This window comes from Thalassophryne amazonica, chromosome 21, assembly GCF_902500255.1.
Source record: "Thalassophryne amazonica chromosome 21, fThaAma1.1, whole genome shotgun sequence".
In the NCBI taxonomy this organism is placed as follows: domain Eukaryota; kingdom Metazoa; phylum Chordata; class Actinopteri; order Batrachoidiformes; family Batrachoididae; genus Thalassophryne; species Thalassophryne amazonica.
Window position 1 is genome coordinate 30,273,210 of NC_047123.1, and position 24,229 is coordinate 30,297,438.

General features: G+C 40.6%; 1 protein-coding gene across 1 annotated transcript in view; it reads left to right on the forward strand.

The window, feature by feature from the left end:
- Positions 1–1,176: 1,176 nt before the first annotated feature.
- The window catches only part of LOC117502905, a 35,358-nt gene continuing 12,305 nt past the window's right edge, over positions 1,177–24,229 (forward strand). Inside the window, 15 exon segments of the mRNA XM_034162050.1 lie at positions 1,177–1,294; positions 6,375–7,137; positions 7,140–7,497; positions 9,933–10,371; positions 10,578–10,659; positions 13,093–13,206; positions 13,305–13,653; positions 14,896–15,103; positions 15,296–15,479; positions 16,256–16,446; positions 16,596–16,809; positions 16,984–17,198; positions 18,359–18,559; positions 18,925–19,177; positions 20,163–20,803. Coding sequence (XP_034017941.1) covers positions 6,408–7,137; positions 7,140–7,497; positions 9,933–10,371; positions 10,578–10,659; positions 13,093–13,206; positions 13,305–13,653; positions 14,896–15,103; positions 15,296–15,479; positions 16,256–16,446; positions 16,596–16,809; positions 16,984–17,198; positions 18,359–18,559; positions 18,925–19,177; positions 20,163–20,803 — 4,179 coding nt within the window. The 5' untranslated portion in view covers positions 1,177–1,294; positions 6,375–6,407.

A 24,229-nucleotide genomic window follows, 5' to 3' on the forward strand; every position in this document is an offset into this window, starting at 1 on the left:
AAAACAAACAAAATATAAATTTAGATGAGAGGTAAAGACATTTGGGTGTGGTGACAGAATTAACTAAACTAAATGCTTGTTCTCTAAATTCAACATAACTTTTTAAATGGTGACAAGTTAGGTGGGACCATTCGGTCGGCAACACCGGTCAAGCCTCTTCGCTAAAACTTGAGTGCTTTAGCTGAAACAATGTTTTGTTGCAAATTATTGCAGGCATTGACTCTCTTTGTATGTTAAAGAAAATTTATCTGACTAGGAAAACCAAAAACTGACTTGCCTGTCAAGATTTCATAAATCCAAAGTTTTATGTGTCAGCTAAATCTGACTTTGTCAGATTTTTTATTTTTAAAAAAGTCCATTTTAAACTCAGTGGTAGAAATAGGTTTCATGTATTATGTTAAAATGTTCATCTTTTCTTTTATTTATAGAGACGTTGTCCGCCATTTTGAATAAACAAATTTTGCGGAGTCATGTAAATGTTATAAAAACAAACAAAATATAAATTTAGATGAGAGGTAAAGGACATTGGGGTGTGGTGACAGAATTAACTAAACTAAATGCTTGTTCTCTAAATTCAACATAACTTTTTTAAATGGTGACAAGTTAGGTGGGACCATTCGGTCGGCAACACCGGTCAAGCCTTCGCTAAAACTTGAGTGCTTAGCTGAAACAATGTTTTGTTGCAAATTATTGCAGGCATTGACTCTCTTTGTATGTTAAAGAAAATTTATCTGACTAGGAAAACCAAAAACTCACTTGCCTGTCAAGATTTCATAATCCAAAGTTTTATGTGTCAGCTAAATTTGACTTTGTCAGATTGAAAAAGTACATTTTAAACTCAATGGGAGAAAATAGGTTTTCATGTATTATGTTAAAATGTACATGTTTTATTTTATTTAGAGAGGCGTTGTCCGCCATTTTGAATAAACCAAATTTTGCGAGTCATATAAACGTTATAAAAACATACAAAATATAAATTTAGATAAGAGGTAAAGAAATTTGGGCGTGGTGACAAAAGTTAATTAAACTAAATGCTCGTTCTCTAAATTCAACAGAATAACTTTTTAAATGTTGACAAGTTAAAAAAATAAAATAAAAAAGACTGTCCGGTAAGATCTCGCGTGGGGAGCGTGCGCATTGGCTGAAGCGCCATTACGAAGGTGTGACGTCACTGCACGAGAGCACGGATTCGTGTGTATGTGTGTGTATACCGGAGAGAGGAGACAGGGTGTTTGTGGTAGAAGACAAATCTGATTAATAAATGTGATCAAATGTTCGTGGAGAAAACAGCACGGTAAGTGTCACGGTTCTGCCTTCACTTTCGGTATTGGAGAGCTTAAATATCGTCGCACAAACTTGATGAGAGTTACCGGCCCGCACGCGAACTGAGCTCGAGGAGCAGGAGGAGGGGCTTAAAAAAATAATAACCCGGGATGGTGGTTTGACCTCCCGCGTTCCCCCACGCGCGCGCGAGGAGCCATTGCGATTAAGGGAATCAGGGAAGGCGTCGTGCACGCGCGCGCGTTCCGGGGCCGGTCGATCGATGCGTGCGCGCGGTCGCGCGGGTCTCGTGGCCTCCATTTGCCAGTGTAGTGTTTATGTTGCACGGGTTCACCTTTTGCACAGAACATCCGCAGTGTGCAACAGTTTGACGTTTTGGAAACCTCCACGAGGCGGCGAAAAGGTGAGACAAAAACCTGCAACTTTTTAATTTTTAAAATTCTTTTTCACACCCCCCCAACTTGGTTCTCGTGAGCGCTGGAGCGGCCTATGTGTGTGTCTGCTCGCGCGCGCGTGAGGAAGCCAGCTATTGTCAAACAAGTTGAATTCTTCAGCGTGGCTTTGTGGATTTAAGGTGATAAATGTCCACACGGAGACCGGGTCGGTGTGAATTTTGTAAAGATGTTGGAAGCAGCCAGTTTGATTGGGCGGTTCAGCTGTTTCACACCTTTTTAAAGTGGCTCGGCCCTGTGTTGTTGGTATGACTGTGGGATCTGCAGGAAGTCCACGTTACCTTTTTAGCTTGTGTTGTTGTGCACATGTTTGAAGGCGGACATCGTGGACCTGATGTCTATTTGAAATGTCCCACACTTAAATTACAGACCTGCCCCGATGCTCCAGCCATGACTTCAGCTTGCATGTGATTGGTCAGACAACTAAAATATCTAGCACCTCTTTTTACCTCCACCAAGGAGGTTGTGTTTTCGGTCGTGTTTGTCTGTTTGTCAGCAGGATAACTCAAAGTTTTGAACGGATTTTGATGACATTTTGTGGAGTGGTTGGAAATGACAAGAGGAACAAGTGATTAAATTTTAGTGGTGATCCGGATCACGATCTGGATCCAGGAATTTTTTTAAAGGATTCTTCACCATTGTGGGATAGGGGGAATTTTGACATTTTAGTTTCTAACTGCACAAAAACAAGGCAGAAAGGCTTGAAAAAAATTGGGGTGTAACATAGTCAATGTTCTATCAAACAACAAAGTTTGGTGATTGATCTGATCGGATTCCGCAAAAATATAGGGAAAATGGAAAATGTGTCAGTGTGAGATGACAAATGAAGCTAGAGATGCACAACTAACACCAAATTGTAGCTGAATCTGCACTGATTCGGTAAGGTGTCATCAGATTTGATGTAGTTTCAAATGTTACGGAGCTAGAACCAGAAGAAAACCGCCATTACCGAAAAATCGTTTTTATACAATAACGTTTGAACTAATAAAGACATAAAAGTGATTCCAAGTTCTAGTGGTATGTTTTCATGGTCAAGGATGTCAAATATAAAGGAAAGAAAAGTGTATGTATCATAGTTTTGGTTGTAACACTGAATTGTTGAATAGATCACTGTGTCAAGGAGGGAATCTCTTTAGGGTCAGTGACCCTATGGCCTTGTTTTCATAAATGTTAAAAAATTCATATATTTGCAGTTTAGTTGAATAATAAATTGAATTTTGTCTCTTATTTTTGTCTATAAGCACATGCAATATCAATATCAGTGCTCAGATGACAGTAACGTCTTGGAAAGGTGCAAGTTGCAATAAACTGTGATGCCAAGCGCTAAGGATACATGCTATCCAGTCACAGCAGATGAAACTGTTTTACTACTGAGCAACATCATTGTTAGACTTTTTTTAGGTTCAGTGATTCCACGGCGTGTAAATGTTATGGCGTCAGTGACCCCATGGCCTTGGCGGAGGTTTGCACTCTCTGAGTGCTTCTAGTTTTTAAATTAAGTTAAAGTCAATATTTATTTCAGTGAACATAGAAGTTGTAAATTAAACTTAATTAAAAAGCAGGGATGGTATTATGACCGGTATCATGGGATGGCGTGAGTACACATCACTTCCGGCGAAGTGGCGAATCCAAAGGTGAGAAAACACGCTGTATTGTCTATTGAAATCATCTGGCTTGGTTTATTTTCTAACTTGCTTCTAACAGCCAGCTGATGGCTCTCATTGCCTGGAACAATGAGATTTATACTGGAGGTGGGCGATACCGGGAATTTTGGTATTGATCCGATACCAAGTAAATACAGGCCCAGTATCGCCGATACCGATACTAATACTTTTTCATATTTAATCTTCATAGATCCAAAGGATCCAAAAGACCTAGGATAGAATTTTGACAAACAATGTACGTGACAACAGAATACTTTATTATCACAATCAACATTTTTGTTTAAAAAAAATATCACTCAACACAACTTAAAACAAAATCTCCTGAGGTAGAAGGCTGACAAACCACAATAGAAGGGTGCGCTGCTCCGTGTTGTGTGACACAGCGCAGCGATGCTCTTACAGATAGAGAGTAGACTTTGATGAATTTGTGTGCGCAGCAGACAGTGTGTGCTGGAGAGAAAAAAAACTTGAGTATTGATCTTTTTACACGAGGATTGTTCAGTATCAATACCAGCGTTGGTATCGATATTAGGATCGATCCGCGCACCTCTAATTTATACAGCAAGTTGACCTGAAATAAACCTTTGTACATTAAATTGACTTTACTGACGAGTCTGCTCACTTTGAAAAGTGAGCAAATGACATGAATTTGTATTGAGCTTGGTCATGTTTTTATCAGCCAAAAATGGCCACCAGAGGGCAGTCGTGTAAAGTCCACGGCAACCCATACGATACTGGAACCTTCAGTGTCTACCGGTTCTCACTGTTGGGTACGCGTCACTACCGGCGAAAATTAGTAATGGACGAGACAATCTCCCGATCAAGGCCTGCATGCGCATTCCATCGATGCATGTTTATCGTTGCGCACAGTGTGCAGAGGATTCCCCACAAAGATTGCTTTTTCATTGTCTCGCTGGGGTATTTCCCATGGAATTCCTTGTAATGACTTAGGCAGGAAGTTCCTCTTTGACCTCATTTTTGTCCTGTTCAATTCTGGCGTTTCTTTCATGTACTTCGTTCGTGCTGAAAATTTTGCTCAACTTTACCAAGCGTAAAAACCACGATCGCCTTTACAGCACTCATTCAAAGGTAAGTAGCCCTAAAATATAATATTTTGTCGACATAATGAAGTTTCATGACAATCCGATATTGAGAACGTGGTTTTTGAGAACGCAAAAATGACCGTGCCGACAGGAAATTTTAACATTTAATTTTTTAACCATTTTTTACCATTTAACCATTTTATCATACCATTTTACCATTTAATTTTAACATTGAAAACCCCTTTTAACCCTCTGGGGCCGACGCCATCGTATACGACGGCTAAGACCAAGCTTTACTAAATTATAAATAACTTTTGAATGATATGAGATAGAAACGTACTTTTTTTTTTTTTGCTGAAAAGTTAACTCCGCGGACCTTCGAGCCAGCCATCGGCCATCTTTGTACTCCTCATAGAAGCTGTGTGATGACGTGCGCAATGTGAGTGTCCAATCGGAATTGCTTCACCGTCACATTGTTTTACAAAATCCAATTGTAGGGCAGATTTACCTCACGTGAAAAGCCAAAGATCGTTTTCAGGAGTGATGTGTTACTAGTTGGCCCATTTGAATAGCCCCCTGGGTGCTCCAATGAGTACATACTATTTGTACATATTCAGTGTGCCCTGCGCCATTACGCACAGCGATCAGTGAAAGCAGGAGCAGACAGAGAGCCTCTGATGACAATCTCACCTGCTCAAACAGAGTGTGTAACTATCAGGATTGCTCCACTAGTTTGCATGTGAATGTTACTGGATAATTCTGTTGCTTTCTCTGCATAAAGCACTCTTTACCATATCAATGGACAACAAAACGCATAGACCATTTTGCATATATTGTTCAAAATGTGCATTGTTTGAACCTTTTTGTTGTACAGACTTTCACACAAGACCGCAAATTACCTTTATAAAGTGTCAGAACTGTTGTTTATTATAGTTTGCTGTGTGTTTTGAATAAATGTGTGTGGAAAATTATTTTTCGCTTTATTTTTTCCTTGCCTATTTTTGATTGTAAACCTTTATTACACTTATAAAACACACCAAAACATATATATTCTGAAAGCACAGGCTGTCCTGAAAAAAGAGACATAAAACTTGATTGTGGGATGCAGGGAGAACTATTAACAGCAATAATAAAACATTTATGCCAGGCGAGTGAACTGTCCAGAAAATGCCCTCAGACCCCAGAGGGTTAATATATATTTTACATTATATCTTAATCAAACGTGCCGCAATCACTGTCATATTTGGAAGTGAAGTGCAAGGTAAAAATTTGTGAAATTGGAAACTAGTGTTGGCCGAGGTTTGCACTTTACAAGTGTGGTGCTCAAGTTGTTCACAAAGATAAATATTCAAATGTTAATACATTTTTACATAAAATATAAATTTCTCTTGTACAGTATAAAATACATCTTTCTAAAATTTCATTTAGAAAAAAAAAAAGGAAAATAATTGTTTTTGCAGTGGTTAAATCTGAATATGGAACTCTGATCACAATCTCACATGTTTAATTTATAAATAATCATTTGAATTGCAAACATTGTCTGATTAATTGATAAAGTAATAGTTAATTTGCAGGTCTGTTGACAGATTTTGCCCTCAAAGTTTTGTCTTTTTATTGTAGATTGCAGAGGTGGGATAAAGTCATCAATCTTCAAGTCGTCAGCTTGCAAACAATTGGTGGTCATTATGACTTGAGACTTGCAGATTCATGACTTGAGAGTGACTTGCTGGTGACTTCGTCCCACCTCTGCTAGATTGTTCATTTTATGTAATTTGTGTATATTCTGTCTTATGGCTTCACTTGCATTATGTGAAATGTGATTTGAATTTTGATAAACGTGGTCACTTTTGGTGGCCTTGTCTTTGGATTGCCTGATGTTAATTGCTCATGTTTTCATGCCTTTATATAGTATAAATACTATTATTTTCTCTTAGGTGTCTTATTAATTGGGATGACTTCCAGCATTGATGATGTTGGCCGCATCCATGGAGGACAAAGAGGCGAGGTTAACTCGGATCTCCTCTTCAGTTCAACCTTTTCAGATCGCTACAAGGCCTGCTTTCACAAGTGAAACGGTGCTTGAGAACAAAGTGGTCTCCATGGCAAGTAAGGACTGCAGCTTGGTTCAGTCTTCACCTGCTGAGGCGAGCCTAGCCAAGCCTGCTGTAGCATCAGCTGCTAAATCTGAGGGGATTGTTGATGCTGGGCAAGCTGTTTCAAATATCGCCTCAGCTTCGGACTCTCTACCATGCACTGTAACAGACTTGGGCAGCGACACACCAGTGAGACCATCTACCACATTTGGCAATTCAGAACTTGCAGATAGCTTTCCTGCTGTGTTGACCTACAAAGGTGTCAGCGTGTCTTTGGAGAATAACAAAGTGTGGCAGCAGTTCTTCAGCTGTGGAACTGAGATGATTCTTACCAAACAGGGGCGTCGCATGTTCCCGTACTGCAGATATCGTCTGACTGGCCTGGATCCTGAGCAGCAGTACAAACTTATCCTATCCATAGATCTGGCCGACCAGTACAAGTACCGCTGGAACTCTTCCAAGTGGGAGGTCAGTGGAAAAGTGGAGCACCAGGCTGAGGGTGTGGCCCGAGCATTTTCCCACCATTACTCACCCAGTCGAGGCGCAACGTGGATGGGGAGCTTGATATCTTTCTACAAACTCAAATTGACCAATGGCACCCTACAACAGGAGGTCATGTGGTACTACATTCCATGCATCGATACATTCCGAGACTCCATGTGATACCTGTCATCAGTGGGGGTGTACCCACACTGGACCAACCTGCGATTACAGGACCAGACATCATGACTTTTACTTTTCCACAAACTGAGTTTATGGCAGTGACGACTTATCAAAACTTCAGAATCACCCAGCTGAAAATTAACCACAATCCCTTTGCAAAGGGTTTTAGGGACGTTGGGCTCAAATTCCACTTGAACAGAGTCAGGACTGCTTCTCATCCTGTGGGGAAGGAGGACCTGAATCCAACCATGTTGAAACCAGCTGTACCTGAAGAAGAGAAAAGTGAGCTGGAGAATCTGAGGTAATTTTATTTATTAAGTTGGGGTTTGATTTGATCACATGATTTGTTCTCTGGTATGTTGGGAAGTTGTGCTGCACAATTAATTGCATTTTCATCATCTTTGGGATATGAGCGTGCACAGAATTATGTACAATATTTTGGCATGCATCTTCAGTGTCCCTTCAACTATGAATGGGTATTGATTAGATTTTATCTATCAATGCCATTATCGATTCCGCTTATTGATTCCATTCCCTTATTAATACCTCCTGTGAATTTTCTGTGTACTGAAAGTAGGTTTTACAGGTTTTCTATGTCAACAACATTTTATTGAGTTTTAAAGTAGATAAGTATGAAATTGGTCACTGGATCCTTGATGTCTGGACATAAATAGAAATAAACAAAAACTCTGTAGTTTTTGTCAAAAGCATTTCTTTTCAGACTTTAATGACACAAATGTAACTCGATAGCTGCTGAGCTATGGAGCCATTACAGTCCCGTATAAAACAAAAGACTTCTCCTCGCAACATTCATTAACTATTTTATATCATTCATTACTTGTTCCGTATATGACCTATTGCATTGAGGTTTGGGGAAATGCATACAAAACTAATATAAAACCAGTATTTTTACTACAAAAGAAAGCCATAAGACTTATTAGTGACAAACCCTATCGTGAACCAACAAATCCATTATTTGTCAGTTTATATATTTTAAAATTCTGGGACTTGGTTGATTATGCCACAATTCAAATCATGTATATATCAAAAACAAACCTTTTCCTCATCATGTCCAGGATCTGTTTAAAATGAGGGACTCCAGTTACAATTTGAGAGGAACATTAGTATTTGAGAAGTCAAAGATTCAAATGACTGTAAAAAGTCATTGTATTTCTCTTAAAGGTGTTAAGATTTGGAATAATTGGCCTGATAACATCAAATTATCTGGTACATTAGTCAGCTTTAAAAGCCTCTGTAAGAACAATATGATTGCTTCTATAAACTAGGTTTATAGATTTTTGTTACTGTTTGTCTGGCTGTGTCTTCTCTTTTCTTTTTTTATTGATTAATTTATACTATCCGTGCTGGCATTTGCTGTTGGAACTAAGTAATAATATAATTCATTCATTCAGGATCCAGTGACCAATTTCATATTTATTTACTTTAAGACTCAATATAATGTTGATATAGAAAACTTGCAAAATCTACTTTAGTACACAGAAAATTCACAGGAGGTATTAAGGGGATCGATAAGCAGAATCGATAATGGCATCAGTATCGATAAAATCTTATCAATACCCATCCCTACCCAGCACTCCTGTTGAAGGTGCCAGTTGGGAGCATAGCTGCAATCGAGAATAGAATCTGGATCACTGGCATCTCTGTCCAACGTGCAAACCATTACGCCACCACCTCCATGAGCTGTCATACTTTCCGGATGCACTGTATATGCTAGCTATTATAAGTGTTTTGAGTATTTAAAAAAAATCTAAATTTGTTTGATTTCACCTTAAATGTGGTTTCATTAATAGTTTGTTTCCTCCTCTCCGAATAAACTGAATATCTGGGTTGTGGACAAAACATGAAAGTTGAGGGTCTGGGAATGGTGATTAACATTTTTCACCTTTTCCTGATATTTTATGGGCCAAACAACTAATCAGTTAATCGAGAAACATAAGATTAATCAAACATGAAAATAATCATTAATTGCAACCTGAAATACAAGGCATCATTATGGCTCAGTTCAGCAGGGTGTGAGTATAAACCTGACTTTTAGAAAGTGTATCCCCCCCCCATTAAAAATTGTTTACCATTAATCAACTGGATCATTTTCATCATGCATGTTTCTGTGATGTGCATCTACCAACCTCTGTCTCCAGGGTATTGGCATCACAGACTTTGGAAGAAATAGTAGTAGTTAATTCTGTATGCGCCCTGAGGCCCATTGGGGCCCGGGTTTATCCCCAGATTCTGTAATCTGTACAGGATAAGAGTCTAAGATTCCTCACAGATGGGGCATCAGTCCATCGCAGGTTACTTCCTCAACTAAGGCCAGTAAAAGTTTACAGCTGTTTAGATGTCTTGTCCAAAGATGCAGACACCTAGCTTGATCTACATTTTTTTTTTTTTTTGAATAGTATACCAATATTTTATAATGTGCAGTCAAATTCTGTTATCACAAAATCCTTTTCATTTTTGGGTACATTTGGTATAGGGATAGACCGATAATCGGCTCGGCCAGTTATTGGCCAATAATCAGCCATGCCAATTATCGGCATCGGCCGAGGGTGATTATCGGCCCGGGTGATTATCGGCCCAGCCGATTATCGGTCGGTCCCTACAGAGCAGCCAGAGGGATTATTGGCCGATGCAGATTATTGGACCAGCCAATTATCAGTCTGTCCCTAATTTGGTATCTCTGTAAACACTTTGCTTTATTTTATTAATTATCTGCAGGACTACAGACCGCACCAACTCTGCTGCTCTCTCAAGCGAACAAGACGCTTCATTGGCGTTGAAGCCCGTGATGTTGACCTCTGCCAGTCACGATAAATCACCAGCCCAACCTGCTGGAAGCAACTGTGGTCATGGTGAGCTGATGCCTTTGGAGAAACGTCCACCTCTGGAACCAAACAACAAAAATGGGGCCGTTAATGTCATCTCAAAGCTGCGAGTACCCACAGGTCTGAAACCATTCGTGTCTCCCAAAGCATCATCTGCTAGGTACTGCAGGAGACGCAAGAAGAAAAACAGACATTGGGGAAATTCCCAGGGACGTCAGTGGAAAGCCATGGCTGCCTCCCCCACGTTAGTCCGCAGCCCCTCATTGACTGTCGCTATGCAACCGGAACTGGATGATGTAGAGGGCCTGCTGTTTGTGTCGTTCATCTCAAAGGTATAGCCTTCGACTGAAAGCGACACACATTAATTATCACTCGGCTTTATTTTCACCGGTTGTAGCACACGTTCCACCGCTGATCTACTTGTTGTCATATAAGTGGGTTTTCACTGAAGCCTCTTCCATGTCAGATGTTGTGGAGTATGTTTGAAAGCAAACTAATAGAAGTTACCTTTTATAAAGTTTAATTTTGTCCATTACAGGAAGCTCTTGATGTTCATGTTGGGGTCAAGCCATCCAGCGGCCCATCATGTGGAAGAACTCAAACAGATGAGCGATGCAGAGGTCTGTCTTACTTCACTTAATTTACACAAACCTTTTATTATACCCCTCACCCAAAAAATAAAATTGGTGGTGGTGGTGGGTGCGGTGTGTGTGTGTGTGTGTAAAACAACAACAACAAAAACCCTGTATGTCTGAGACCTGTGAGCATAACACCATGTAAAAAAAAAAAAATCAATTTTTTTGCTAAAATTAATGTACACTATATAAAGATGTACATGAAGGAAAATAATTCCTGTCCAACATCTGCAATGTGAGATAAAATCCTCTTTTATCATCACTTCCCCTACTATAGTGCAGTAGGGGAGGTGATGGCCTTGTGCAGAGCTCTTCAACTGAATCCAGAAAGGGCCAAGAGGGTGCAGATTTTCTTTGCAACCACCCACTCCACCAGGTGATTTCACTGATTAACATCACTTTGAGCAGGTGGAGTGGGTGGTTGCAAAGATAACCTCAGAAAACCTGCAGCCTCTTGGACCTTTCTGGAATCTGTTGAAGACCTCTGGTCTAGTGGTTAAGCATTGGGCTTCAGACCAGAGGATCCTTGGTTCAAAACCCAGCCAGACTGGAAAATCCCTAAGGACCCTTGGGCAAGGTGATTCATCCCCTAGTTGTTCCTGGTGTGTAGTGAGCCTTGCATGGCAGCACCCTGACGTCTGTGTGAATGGGTGAATGTGAGGTGTTATGGTAAAGCACGTTGAGCTTCTGATGCAGATGGAAAAGCGCTATATAAATGCAGTCCATTTACCGTAATTGGATTTTTTGTTTATTTAATTCACAATACTGTACTATGATACCTTAGGGTGTTTCCCACCTCTTTTCCCAGATCTTCCTATGTAGATGTAGCATGCGTCCTTCTCCCAACTCCCAGTCATATTTCATTGGATGGTTAATCCAGTATTTACCCAGTCTATTTTTGAACATATTTATGCTCCAAGCTGATACAACATCCTCAGGTAGATCGTTGATGTAGGTATCTGTTCATTAAAGTTGGGTAATTTGTATTATGTTCTTAATTTTGTCTTTAAAGTAAGACCTTATCCATGTGAAGTGCCTTGGGTTGACTTGGTTGTGATTTGGCACTATGTAAATTGAATTGAATTTTTATGTTTTCGCCTATTTTGTTATTGTTTTTATTTCAGTATTTCAGTCTTTTTATTTTTCTAGTCTAATATTCTGAAGCAGTTTGCTGTGAAAATTTTATACAAATAATTTTTAATCCTATGTCACCTGTAGTGAAGCAAGTGGGTTATTAGGTTGCAGGGTTGGTGGCTGAAAATAATGATTTCTACATTAAAACATTGCAGTGGATGAAGAAAAATTATATCTAGTCATGAGTTAACAAATTACTATATATTTATTACTAACTTATTGTAATTGGCCAAGTAGCAGTGTACCTCAGCTGACTTGCCTAAGAAGCTCTCACCTGGCAACAAACACATCTTCTGCACCATTCTGCAAGAGTCAAGAAAAGCATTTTTTTTTTTTTTTCTGGAGCCTCGTGTGCATCTTGGACGCTTTTTAATTTTCCCTCCTGTGCTTGGTTGCATGCGACCGTGACCACACCGAGTGGAGCAACTTGGTCACTGTGTTTCTCAGCTGATTCTCAACCTCCCAAATCCTCTGTGCTTTTGCATATTTGGAAAAACGGAGGAACTACACACTGTGAACCAGGCTCTTTGCTGTGACAATTCACAGCATTTTAACCAGAAGTTCCACTTGCACGATGTCTTATGCGAAAGGTAATTCCTCATGTAGGAGTTCTAGTGTTGTTTGCAGAGACTTAACAAAGAGGTAATCTGCTGTGTGCAGATAAATTAGATCAAATTCTGCACATTCCCTCTTGGTGTTCTTGAGTGCAGAAAAGTGATAAAGACACAGTGTGTTTGAAATGTAGTTTCAAGAAGGATTTGACACGTTTCCATCAACAAATTTTTGTTTGTCAGCCTCAATTAATTTGGACGCTACACTTGCAATGTAGCCTGTTGGAATGACACAGTAGGTAGAACGATAAGCACAGAACTCCTGCAGTTGCTGTTTGTCAGTCATGGAGAAGAAGGACTTTAGTCTGGAGATGAAGGAACAAGACAAAACTGAAAAGGGATCTTGGTTTCAGAGAATGTGGGCTCATAAATTGTATAATAGTTGGTTTGTGGCTTGTAAATACGAGCAGTGCCATCCTGGGAAAACTTTAAATTCTCCTTATGTCTTGCCGTTACGTGCATAGTTTTATCATTAGACTTGTCTCCGTCTCTGTGCATAGACTCATTCTTTTGAACGTGATGACACAGTAACGATGCATGCATGATATTGCACCATCTCTCTTCACTGTTAAATTGCTCGTTAATTTATGTGTAAAGTATACTCTTTCTTGGGTTGAATTGCTGTGTATGCATAAGATAGATGGAAAACTAATGAGCTATGTTCTTTTCACAGATGAGGGATTGTCCTTCATCTCCCGGACAGGAAAGACTAACGACGTTACAAAAATAAAGGGATGGCAAAACAAGTTTGTTAGAAGCAGCAATGCTTCTCTTTCAAAATGTGATGGTAAGATGTGAACATCTTGTAGCCGTCACATCACTTTTGTCCAGCGTTGGGATTAGTACTGTCAACAAAACAAAAGTGTCTTCATCTTGTCTTTTCAGAAGGCTCAAATAGAGACCAGTCCGCTTTCTGCAGTAACATGCTCGATGAGTATTTGGAAAGCGAAGGTCAGCAGATCGCTGAGCGTGCAGCTGCCTTCTCCACCATCCCCGAAGGCCCCGTAGCCTATTGGTTACCCGATAAAAGCACCAGCTATGTGAAGACCCTCGACAGTGCACTAAAACATCGCAGTGTCACATTGAAATCACCATTGGAGGGGAACACCTCTTGTCCCCTTTCAGACAAATCCCTTCAGTGTTCTGCCCTGGCATCATCAGCGCCCTCTGTGGACAGCCCTGAAGCGCAGTCACATTTGCAACCAAGTGCAAAGCTCCCTGATGTTTCAGAAAGGTAAGAACTTTTAGAGTTGTATTTTTTTTTTTTACAGCCAGTTACTGACCCCTGTTGTTGCAAAAGTAACATTTTACTAAGTGCTAGGGGAGTGCATCTCTCCATTGTAAAATAATCTTGTCCATTTATTATAACAAGACACAGAAAGGAAGTGGATTTAAGTATTGGGAATAAAAATCTCTTTGAAGTGGGGTTTGTTGGAAAGTCTGTGCAATGTCAAAAACGATTGCTTCTGCATGGTTGGAATTTTTCTAGTTGTCTTACATTTTTCCACTTTTTGTCCCTCATAGTCATTAGTGTCGTCTGTTTATTTCACTATCTCAAAAACTCTAACTTTTTTCTAATTTGGCAAGGGTGTAATATGGGTCATTGACATTGTTCCCATCTAAAAATCATATTGGTAGATTTGTTCATTTGGAAACTGCGGCCGTTTTTATGCCAAAAATAGCCGTTTTGAGCACTTAAAGGCAATTTTCTCAAACTAACTGTTTTTAAAAATTTGTCAAGGGCGTAATATGGCTCATTGACATATTTCACATCAAAAAATTATAGTCAATAGATTTGTTTGTTTGGAAGTGGCAGCCATTTTTGTACTAGAAACAACTAATTTGGGTATTTGGACCCAATTTTCTCAAAATTTGCCTGATAACCTTTCTTTTAATTTAACAAGGGCACAATATTGGTCATTGACATTGTTCCCGTCCCAAAATTGTGTAGATTTGTTCATTTGGAATTGGCGGGAAGTTTTATGCCGAAAAGGCCATTTTGCCTTGGGCTTTAATTGAGCCAGTAACCCACAGGGCTCTTGGCACTCTAGTTATTTCTGTGTTTTTATGGATACTTAAATTGTTATTTTTGTTTTTAAACAAATTTCTCAGCTTATCACAAAGGCAACACTTAGAACCCCCAAAATTGAAACACATCTGTAAAACTTTTATTTTACGTATTCAGTTTAATATGGTTTGATGCCAGTTTGCACAAGTTTTATGGTTGTATTTATATAGAAACATGCTAGTGAGCCAGTAGTTTATTTATCCATGTTGTCCTGTTTTATTGTGATAAAGACCCTTGTGCATTGGTGATTAATGATTTGAAACATTACTAATATTTTTCAAATGCATTATGACGACATTTATGTTAAGAATGCAGACTCTTTGGACAAAATTGTTACATGTTCTATTTTTTTCCCCACCAAGTTGAGACATTGAGCAACTCCAGTAGTCTGAATTGTCATTTCTTTAGATCACCCACACGGCACAGTCGGGTCAACAGGAGACGAGGTGCGAACTTTGTGCAGAGGCGTGGAAACACACTGCGACCTCAAAAAGACTATAAGAGCATTCTCAAACTCCAGGACATCGAAATGGAAACAGCCAGCCAGGGCCTGAATAAATCACATCTGACTCGAAAGCGGTTGTCTGCGTCTCTGTCCGCACTGCAGACGGCGACGGTATGCAACATGCTGCTTAAAAACCTGCTGTGTCGCGGGGTTGTGTAACTCGTATGTTATTTACTGTGCACATATCGGTCAGAATGATTAAATCAGTGTTATTCATGATCAGTGATGCACCAAGATGTGGACAAATGTAAGCAAGAAAAGAAGCAAGTTGATGCTGTAATGCATTTTCTTTTTTCTATTTAGAATCAGATGATGCCCCACCAGGTTCAAAAAGCACCAGAGGCTCCTCCTCCCAATGTTGCCAGGCCTATATGTGGCAAGCAGCACTGCAACCTTGGTTGTGTGTGTTCCAGTATCGAATGTGCGAAAAGGGAAGTGGGTCACTGTCGGCACCCTGAATGCATGTTTGACTACGTCTGCTTGAAAGGTAACCGAACCAAAGAGAAGGCAGAGGGTGAGAATCAAAGCCTTGAATTATAGTGTCTGTATTTTACTCGGGAATAGCACCCGTGACCATGAAGACAGTAAAGACGACGGCAGTCTGACGTTTGACCCCAGTTACCTTAACCTTCACCCAAATGATTGACCTCTGTCGGACCTTTCTAGAGTAGTTGTGTGCCACATTTGGTCCAAATACGATTGAAAATCATATTTCTTGACCTTTGCCAAAAGTGAATTGAAGGGCAGTTTTGGTGGCATCCTATACTGATGTATCAAGTTTGGTAGAAATCAGGAGAAGGTCCTGGGAGGAATATGCCAACATTACCTTGGACACAATGATTGACCTTTGACAAATTTGACCTCACCTTGTCAGTTCCAGAAACAATTTTCAGGCCAATTCTAGGGTTGCTTGTCATCCACATCTTAAGTTTAGTGGAAACTGGCTAAAAGACCTGAGAGAAGTTGGGGAACACACAGACAAACCAAAGCTTTGACCTTTGGCCGCAGTGACTGAGACCTTTGCCCAAAGCGACCCCTCATGGACAATTCTGGGGTCAACCTACATGCACACAGCAGCTTTCGTGGAAATTGGCCCAAACACTTTAGAGAAGTGGGGAATAAACACACAAAACTTTTTAAAATTATAGAACGATGTGACTACTTCTTAATGGTTTTGCTTTTGCTTCACCTTTTATTTCCAGTTTGTCTTTGCTGTCAAAAACTCAAAAGTAGATAATGATATGTGTGTGTGTCTCTTTCCAGTGGTGGCAAACATGGATCAGAAGATCCAACCCAACCCAGTTTCCCATTTTAAGAAACTGGGGGACTGCACCACTGATGAGCTGGACCCGGAGCCACTTCATATCCCACAGTGTGGCGTGTTCGCAGCCCCTATGCAGCCCCAAACGTACACCCCTGCAATGCGCACCCCTGCAATGCATAATGTTAACGTGGTAAAAGCAAATATTTTTCTTAATGCATTTAAACAGGCACACGCTGGTCCATGTATAACACTCTACCACAGTGTGAATATCTAGGGGGGCCTTAATGGTTTGTGTGTTGCCATGCAGTTTATTAAGTTGATTGAAAACTGTATTTAAAGATACGAGAAGAGGATAAGGATCCCGTCTATAAATACCTAGAAAGCCTGATGACCTGTGCACGTGTGAGAGCATTCAAGAGCAAGCCACCTTCTGAAGCGACCTTGGAGATGAAGTACATCACCTCTTCTACACTGAACGCCAAAACATTGCAGAAGGCTTCAGGCAACCTGCCAAAAACATATCGCAGAACGTTGCTAGCTGTTAAAAAACCAGGTAAACAAGTTCCTGTGAAGCATTTACAGATGATGTGATTGTTTTTTTTTTTTTGTTTTTTTTTTTTTTTTTTGTCGCATACTGATTATTTTCTTTGCTTATTTTAGAATAGCTGATAAACAGAGTCTGATATTGTGAGTCTGACACACAACCATGATTTCTCATGTCCCACAGCAGGGAGTATCCCTTCAGGAGCCAGAATAAAGAAACAAATTGAGATTCAGTCAGGTTGCAAGTGGAACCAGGACCGCGAAATGATCCTAGAAGCATTATATCAGCGCATGAATGAGGGCAGGCTGTCTCAGCGGTTCTGCATGGGACCGTACTACATCCGCCCAGTCACCAGAATCTTTATGCGGAAGCCCAGTGGATCCATCCTCACCTATAGGGTATGTCTCTGTGAAAAGTACAGCCTGTTTTTGGCTGCCACACTAGGTTTGGTCACTGCATCCATCACACTCTGGGTCAAAGCTAGAGCTTGACCAATATGTTAATTGGCTGATAATAATGGCTGATATAAGCCTATTGAAAACATGTCAGCATTGGCAGTATTTTTGCTCATATGAAAACTTTTATTATACTGAATAAACAATGCAGAAAATCAGGTCCCAGCTACAATTCATTTTCAGTCAGAGTGGCTGTTTTATAGCAGCAAGAAACTAACTAGTGGTTACGATGCTACCAGCTAGGCAAGGCCACAATAGACAAGAAGCCTGTTACGCAAATGTTAAGCGATGCAACACAGCGACTGCCAGTCTGAGTCACGGTAGCGTTATCTTTATGGTTATTTATGATAAAATTGATGTTTAAACTGCAAACATCCTTAACTACATTTCTTTGTCATAAGGATTTGATAACAAAATGATAGTATTGCCATTTTTTTAAAATGTATATATTGGTGCCATTTCTCATATATATGTGTGTGTGTGTGTGTGTGTGTGTGTGTGTGTGTGTGTGTGTGTGTGTGTGTGTGTGTGTGTGTGTGTGACCACTCCCAAAAAAAAAAATCCTTATTGGTCATACTCTAGTCAAAATTCTGAAGTTAATTTTTTCCTGAAAATGAACAGGTCATTTTGAAACATTGCACAACCAAAATCAGTTTTATCATGTGTGACAAATCAAGCTAAAGGAGAGGGAGGAGATTGCATGGAGCAAAATAGAATCACACATCTGTTTCCTTGCAGCATCCAGCCCCCTTGACTCTTCATAGTTGCTGTTTATAATTTATGTATGAGTAAATGTTGAACCCTATTCCTAAATAAAAAAGTAATACTGATAACTGGCAAAACGGTGTACTTTGACTGTAATTAGACCACATTGGTAGAAACAGGCTAATAATTGGTGCATTGTGTACAAATTTAATTTCATAATTTGAATTCATTTAGGCTACAAAATTGTGTTTTGTTTTGTTTTTTTGAATGGGCTGCTGGTCCATTATTGCATTTGCTCACTTGATTTCTTAATTTCTTGTATTTTGTTATGGAACATTTGTTGTGAAATGGTTTGCAGTTAAATTAGAATCCAGTGTTTGTTCTTTGGTCTCCGCTAGGTTCACATAAGTAAGCCGGGAAAAGGCAGTGATGACGAGGATGAAAGTGTGGAGGAAAATGGCTCTGCGGAGGATGACGGCTCTGATGAGCAGGCTGTGCAGAAATATGGCGTGATCCCCTTCCTGAGTCGCGCTATTCCTGCTGGGACACTGAGGGCGAATAAGAAACCTGTTGGCTGTATTGGTACTGGTCTTATACAGGTTTGGTTGGAAAACTTTTTTCCTTTCATACTTTCAAATAAGTTACTTGTAACAGAGCATTTTAGAGGATTCTACCAAAGTGTTTTTGCAGTGAGTAAATAGTTTGATACCACACATGGGCAGGTGGACTATAGTGCAGCAGGTATAACCTTTTTTTTGTGTGTGTGTGTGTGTGTGTGTGTGTGTGTGTGTGTGTGTGTGTGTGTGTGTGTGTGTGTGTGTGTGTGTGTGTGTGTGTGTGTGTCTGTGGGGGGGGGTGATCAGTACATGGGTTGAGCTTTGTCTGCACTTTAATCCTGTTTGGTGTTGGTTAATTGATTTGAACAGTTGGGCAGAACATAACATCTTTCTTCCTGTCTGTACAGGTAAATGGAAAATCCTACAATCAGGCCAAATTGTTGCTGGGCAACATGGGATCTCTCCATCCAGCAAACCGCCTTGCGGCGTATGTCACCGGTCGGATTAATGCTCCGAGCAGCATTTCTCTTCAGACCTCCGACTTTAAAAACAGCACAAATGCGCTTCAGTCTCACCGTGTGAAGACTACAGGCACAGTCATTCCTCCAGTTATCACTGCAAGAGCAACAACTGACCACAAGGCGCCAAACCTCTCACCAGGTATGATTGACTGTTGCTTCCCAAAGTAATTGACTAGTGAATCAACCAGCTTCCACACATCAAAGTATTGTAGGGTATTGAATCCATCCTAGAGCGTAAGAGTTTACCCCAACCCAAATGTACTCTATTAAGTCTCATGAACTAGTCTTGGCTTGTGTGTTCGGGGGCACAACATCTTGAGCAATGCACACCGTCCAAGAATTTTGTTATTGTGCTCCAAAGCCAACACTCTGTTTATCTTTGACTTGTCTGCCAATGACCTTTCAAAGGCCCAACCACAAAGAGCCCCGGAGTGTGACAGTAAGATCAAGGCAGTGGAGGGAAAGTGGTCCACAGTATTGAGCGGTTCGTAACTTTATTCGTACTGCAGTCCAATACACAGGAGTAGATTTATTCCCTGCAATTAATAGGGTATGCATAGGTGAGTGAACGAGTGGATTAGCTAAATTTCCACCAGTAATTCCATCATGATCCATTTCAGCGCTGAACTTTTGAAATTGTGATAGATCCAAGTGAGAGCAAGTGAGCCTATGATTTTCGGCGATGTTGGCATCTTTTAACATGCGCAATGACCATAAAAAAAAATAGGCAGGTCTACACTACAATACTGGCATCTAGCGGGGAGTCTGCAGCACCATTTCAGAGCCCTGGAGGTCATGTTTACCACCCACCCGACAGTAGAGAAGCTTGAATCTTCGACTGGACTGGGTTTCTTGATGCAAGGACGTTTCGCTTCAAATCGCAAAAGCTTCCTCAGCGCTGAGGAAGCTTTTGCGATTTGAAGCAAAACGTCCTCGCGTTAAGAAACCCAGTCCAGTCGAAGATTCAAGCTTCTCTACTATGGAAACCACATGGACAACTGAGAGCCTACACAGAAACACCCACCCTTTCTTGCCTCAAGGTTTTGGCTTTAATGTGTGATGTTCTTTTGCCAGTTGAAAATGTCATTCTCTTCAGTCACACCTACCATGTTTTGTTTTTCCAGTCCAACGACAGCCTTTAATAATGGAGTCCAGCTCCTCCCCTCAGCATTTGCAAACCGCTGCCACCATCAGCTTCAACCAGCACAACTCAGTCAACCACCGACTGAACGGCTCCATGCCCTCACCTGTCTCCCAGACTGCGTCCCTGTCACTGAAGACTCCCAGCTTCCTGGGAGAGAGTGGGACCTATTCATTCAGGATCTGTCCTCCGACCAACCAGGGCAACACAGGCGGTAGCCAGAAGCGAGGAGGCGTCACCCTGCCTGGAGGCTTCACCATCATCCAACTCCCAAAGCCTGGTGCTAACTGCGCAGAATCTGGAAAAACCAAAGAGGACAATGGCAGTGTTGTCCCACTACAGATTGCATTGGTTGCTCGTGGCTACTCTGTAGGTAAAGCTGATAACCACAGTGGAGCTGCAAACCACGCCATCACAGCAGCTAAAAACCAGTCAGACAGTAAACCAGTGGATGCTGGCTCCTCCCCCGAGCTGGTCTCTGAGGAGAAAATGCCAGCAGATGAGAAAAATGAAACCAAAAAACAGCTGCTGAAGAGTCAGGAAGACTCATATGTTGATGTTGTTTCAGAAGATTTGACCTCAGACGGTTCGGATTATTCAGCAGAGGATGATGGAGACCAAACTGTAAGAAATGTGTGTGTGTGTGGCATTTATCACTTTAAAAGTAAATGACCATTGGCAGGAATCACAGCAATCTGAAATTATTCTTAATTATGCGCAGTACTGGGGAAAACTTAATGGAATGATTTGAAAAATTTCATGCTACAGAAATAATGACAAGGCACTTATAAATTTGCAGTAATAAATGTAAAACTTAGTTTGCTCAGCTTTTAATACTAAAAGGAATATTGAGTGTAACCATGTTTGTTATTCATTGATTATTATCTCATTTGTTTTTTTATGTAGTCATGCACTGGGCCAGCGTGCGTGCGTGTGCATCTTTCATATATACAAAAAAAATTTAACATTCATGCAGAAATACTGTGGTCATTGAGTTTTGCACAGTACTTTTTATCAGAACTGTAATTTTACTTCATACAGATAGGAATTTGTATATTTTAAAAGTATGAAGAACTGGTCTAACGACTTATGCCAAAAGTCAAAATAAACCCTTAGAACATGTATACCTAACACAGACTTGCACACAAATTCATGGAAACGGACACCTGAGGAGAATAGAATCCAGTTCGAAATGGCCCAAGAATGATTTTGACCTGGTTTAAAATGCAGTAGACCAGTACAGAGTTGAGAGTTCGCAAACGATGACGGACCGCTTATTAACGAGTCGTGACAGGTCTGACATTACGTTGATTTTTAGCTCATCAGAGGTTGTCAAGAAAGACCATATGATAGTACAACCACTGGCAAAAATTATGGAATCACCGGCCTCAGAGGATGTTCATTCAGTTGTTTAATTTTGTAGAAAAAAAGCAGATCACAGACATGACACAAAACTAAAGTCATTTCAAATGGCAACTTTCTGGCTTTAAGAAACACTATAAGAAATCAAGAAAAAAAGATTGTGGCAGTCAGTAACGGTTACTTTTTTAGACCAAGCAGAGGAAAAAAATATGGAATCACTCAATTCTGAGGAAAAAATTATGGAATCACCCTGTAAATTTTCATCCCCCAAATTAACACCTGCATCAAATCAGATCTGCTCATTGACATTGACCCTATGTGTCTTTTTGCAAGGAATGTTTTTGCAGTTTTTGCTCTATGGCAAGATGCATTATCATCTTGAAAAATGATTTCATCATCCCCAAATATCCTTTCAATTGTCCAAAATATCAACATAAACTTGTGCATTTATTGATGATGTAATGACAGCCATCTCCCCAGTGCCTTTACCTGACATGCAGCCCCATATCATCAATGACTGTGGAAATTTACATGTTCTCTTCAGGCAATCATCTTTATAAATCTCATTGGAAAGGCACCAAACAAAAGTTCCAGCATCATCACCTTGCCCAATGCAGATTCGAGATTCATCACTGAATATGACTTTCATCCACAGTCCACAATTGCTTTTCCTTAGCCCATTGTAACCTTGTTTTTTTCTGTTTAGGTGTTAATGATGCCTTTCGTTTAGCTTTTCTGTATGTAAATCCCATTTCCTTTAGGCGGTTTCTTACAGTTCGGTCACAGACGTTTCCTCCCATTCGTTCCTCATTTGTTTTGTTGTACATTTTTCGATTTTTGAGACATATTGCTTTAAGTTTTCTATATTGACGCTTTGATGTCTTCCTTGGTCTACCAGTATGTTTGCCTTTAACAACCTTCCCATGTTGTTTGTATTTGGTCCAGAGTTTAGACACAGCTGACTGTGAACAACCAACATCTTTTGCAACATTGCGTGATGATTTACCCTCTTTTAAGAGTTTGATAATCCTCTCCTTTGTTTCAATTGACATCTCTCGTGTTGGAGCCATGATTCATGTCAGTCCACTTGGTGCAACAGCTCTCCAAGGTGTGATCACTCCTTTTTAGATGCAGACTAACGAGCAGATCTGATATGATGCAGGTGTTAGTTTTGGGGATGAAAATTTACAGGGTGATTCCATAATTTTTTCCTCAGAATTGAGTGATTCCATATTTTTTTTTCCTCTGCTTGGTCTAAAAAAGTAACCGTTACTGACTGCCACAATCTTTTTTTTCTTGATTTCTTATAGTGTTTCTTAAAGCCAGAAAGTTGCCATTTGCAATGACTTTAGTTTTGTGTCATGTCTGTGATCTGCTTTTTTTCTACAAAATTAAACAACTGAATGAACATCCTCCGAGGCAGGTGATTCCATAATTTTTGCCAGGGGTTGTACATAAAGATGTTAGTTTAATGTGACCTGACCACTGCACACTTGTTTCTTCAACCTGTGCTGAAGTCTCTCTGGGGTGAACCGTGAGTTTTGTGGAATACATACGTTCAACTCTTGGAAAAGGAACAATTTTCGTCCACATAGTTGAAGCGGGGCCTTGGGTCACAAGAGCTTGAGCTTAAAGCAGAACATAAGTATTGGTGCATGCAATTTTGTATCTACACTCAACAAAAATATAAACGCAACACTTCTGGTTTTGCTCCCATTTTGTATGAGATGAACTCAAAGATCTAAACCTTTTTCCACATACACAATATCACCATTTCCCTCAAATATTGTTCACAAACCAGTCAAAATTTGTGATAGTGAGCACTTCTCCTTTGCTGAGATAATCCATCCCACCTCACAGGTGTGCCATATCAAGATGCTGATTAGACACCATGATTAGTGCACAGGTGTGCCTTAGACTGCCCACAATAAAAGGCCACTCTGAAAGGTGCAGTTTTGTTTTATTGGGGAGGGATACCAGTCAGTATCTGGTGTGACCACCATTTGCCTCATGCAGTGCAACACATCTCCTTCGCATAGAGTTGATCAGGTTGTCAATTGTGGCCTGTGGAATGTTGGTCCACACCTCTTCAATGGCTGTGCGAAGTAGCTGGATATTGGCAGGAACTGGTACACGCCTGTCGTATACGCCGGTCCAGAGCATCCCAAACATGCTCAATGGGTGACATGTCCGGTGAGTATGCCGGCCATGCAAGAAGTGGGACATTTTCAGCTTCCAAGAATTGTGTACAGATCCTTGCAACATGGGGCCGTGCATTATCCTGCTGCAACATGAGGTGATGTTCTTGGATGTTGGCACAACAATGGGCCTCAGGATCTTGTCACGGTATCTCTGTGCATTCAAAATGCCATCAGTAAAATGCACCTGTGTTCTTCGTCCATAACAGATGCCTGCCCATACCATAACCCCACCGCCACCATGGGCCACTCGATCCACAACATTAACATCAGAAAACCGCTCACCCACACGACGCCACACACGCTGTCTGCCATCTGCCCTGGACAGTGTGAACCGGGATTCATCCGTGAAGAGAACACCTCTCCAACGTGCCAAACGCCAGCGAATGTGAGCATTTGCCCACTCAAGTCGGTTACGACGACGAACTGGAGTCAGGTCGAGACCCCGATGAGGACGACGAGCATGCAGATGAGCTTCCCTGAGACGGTT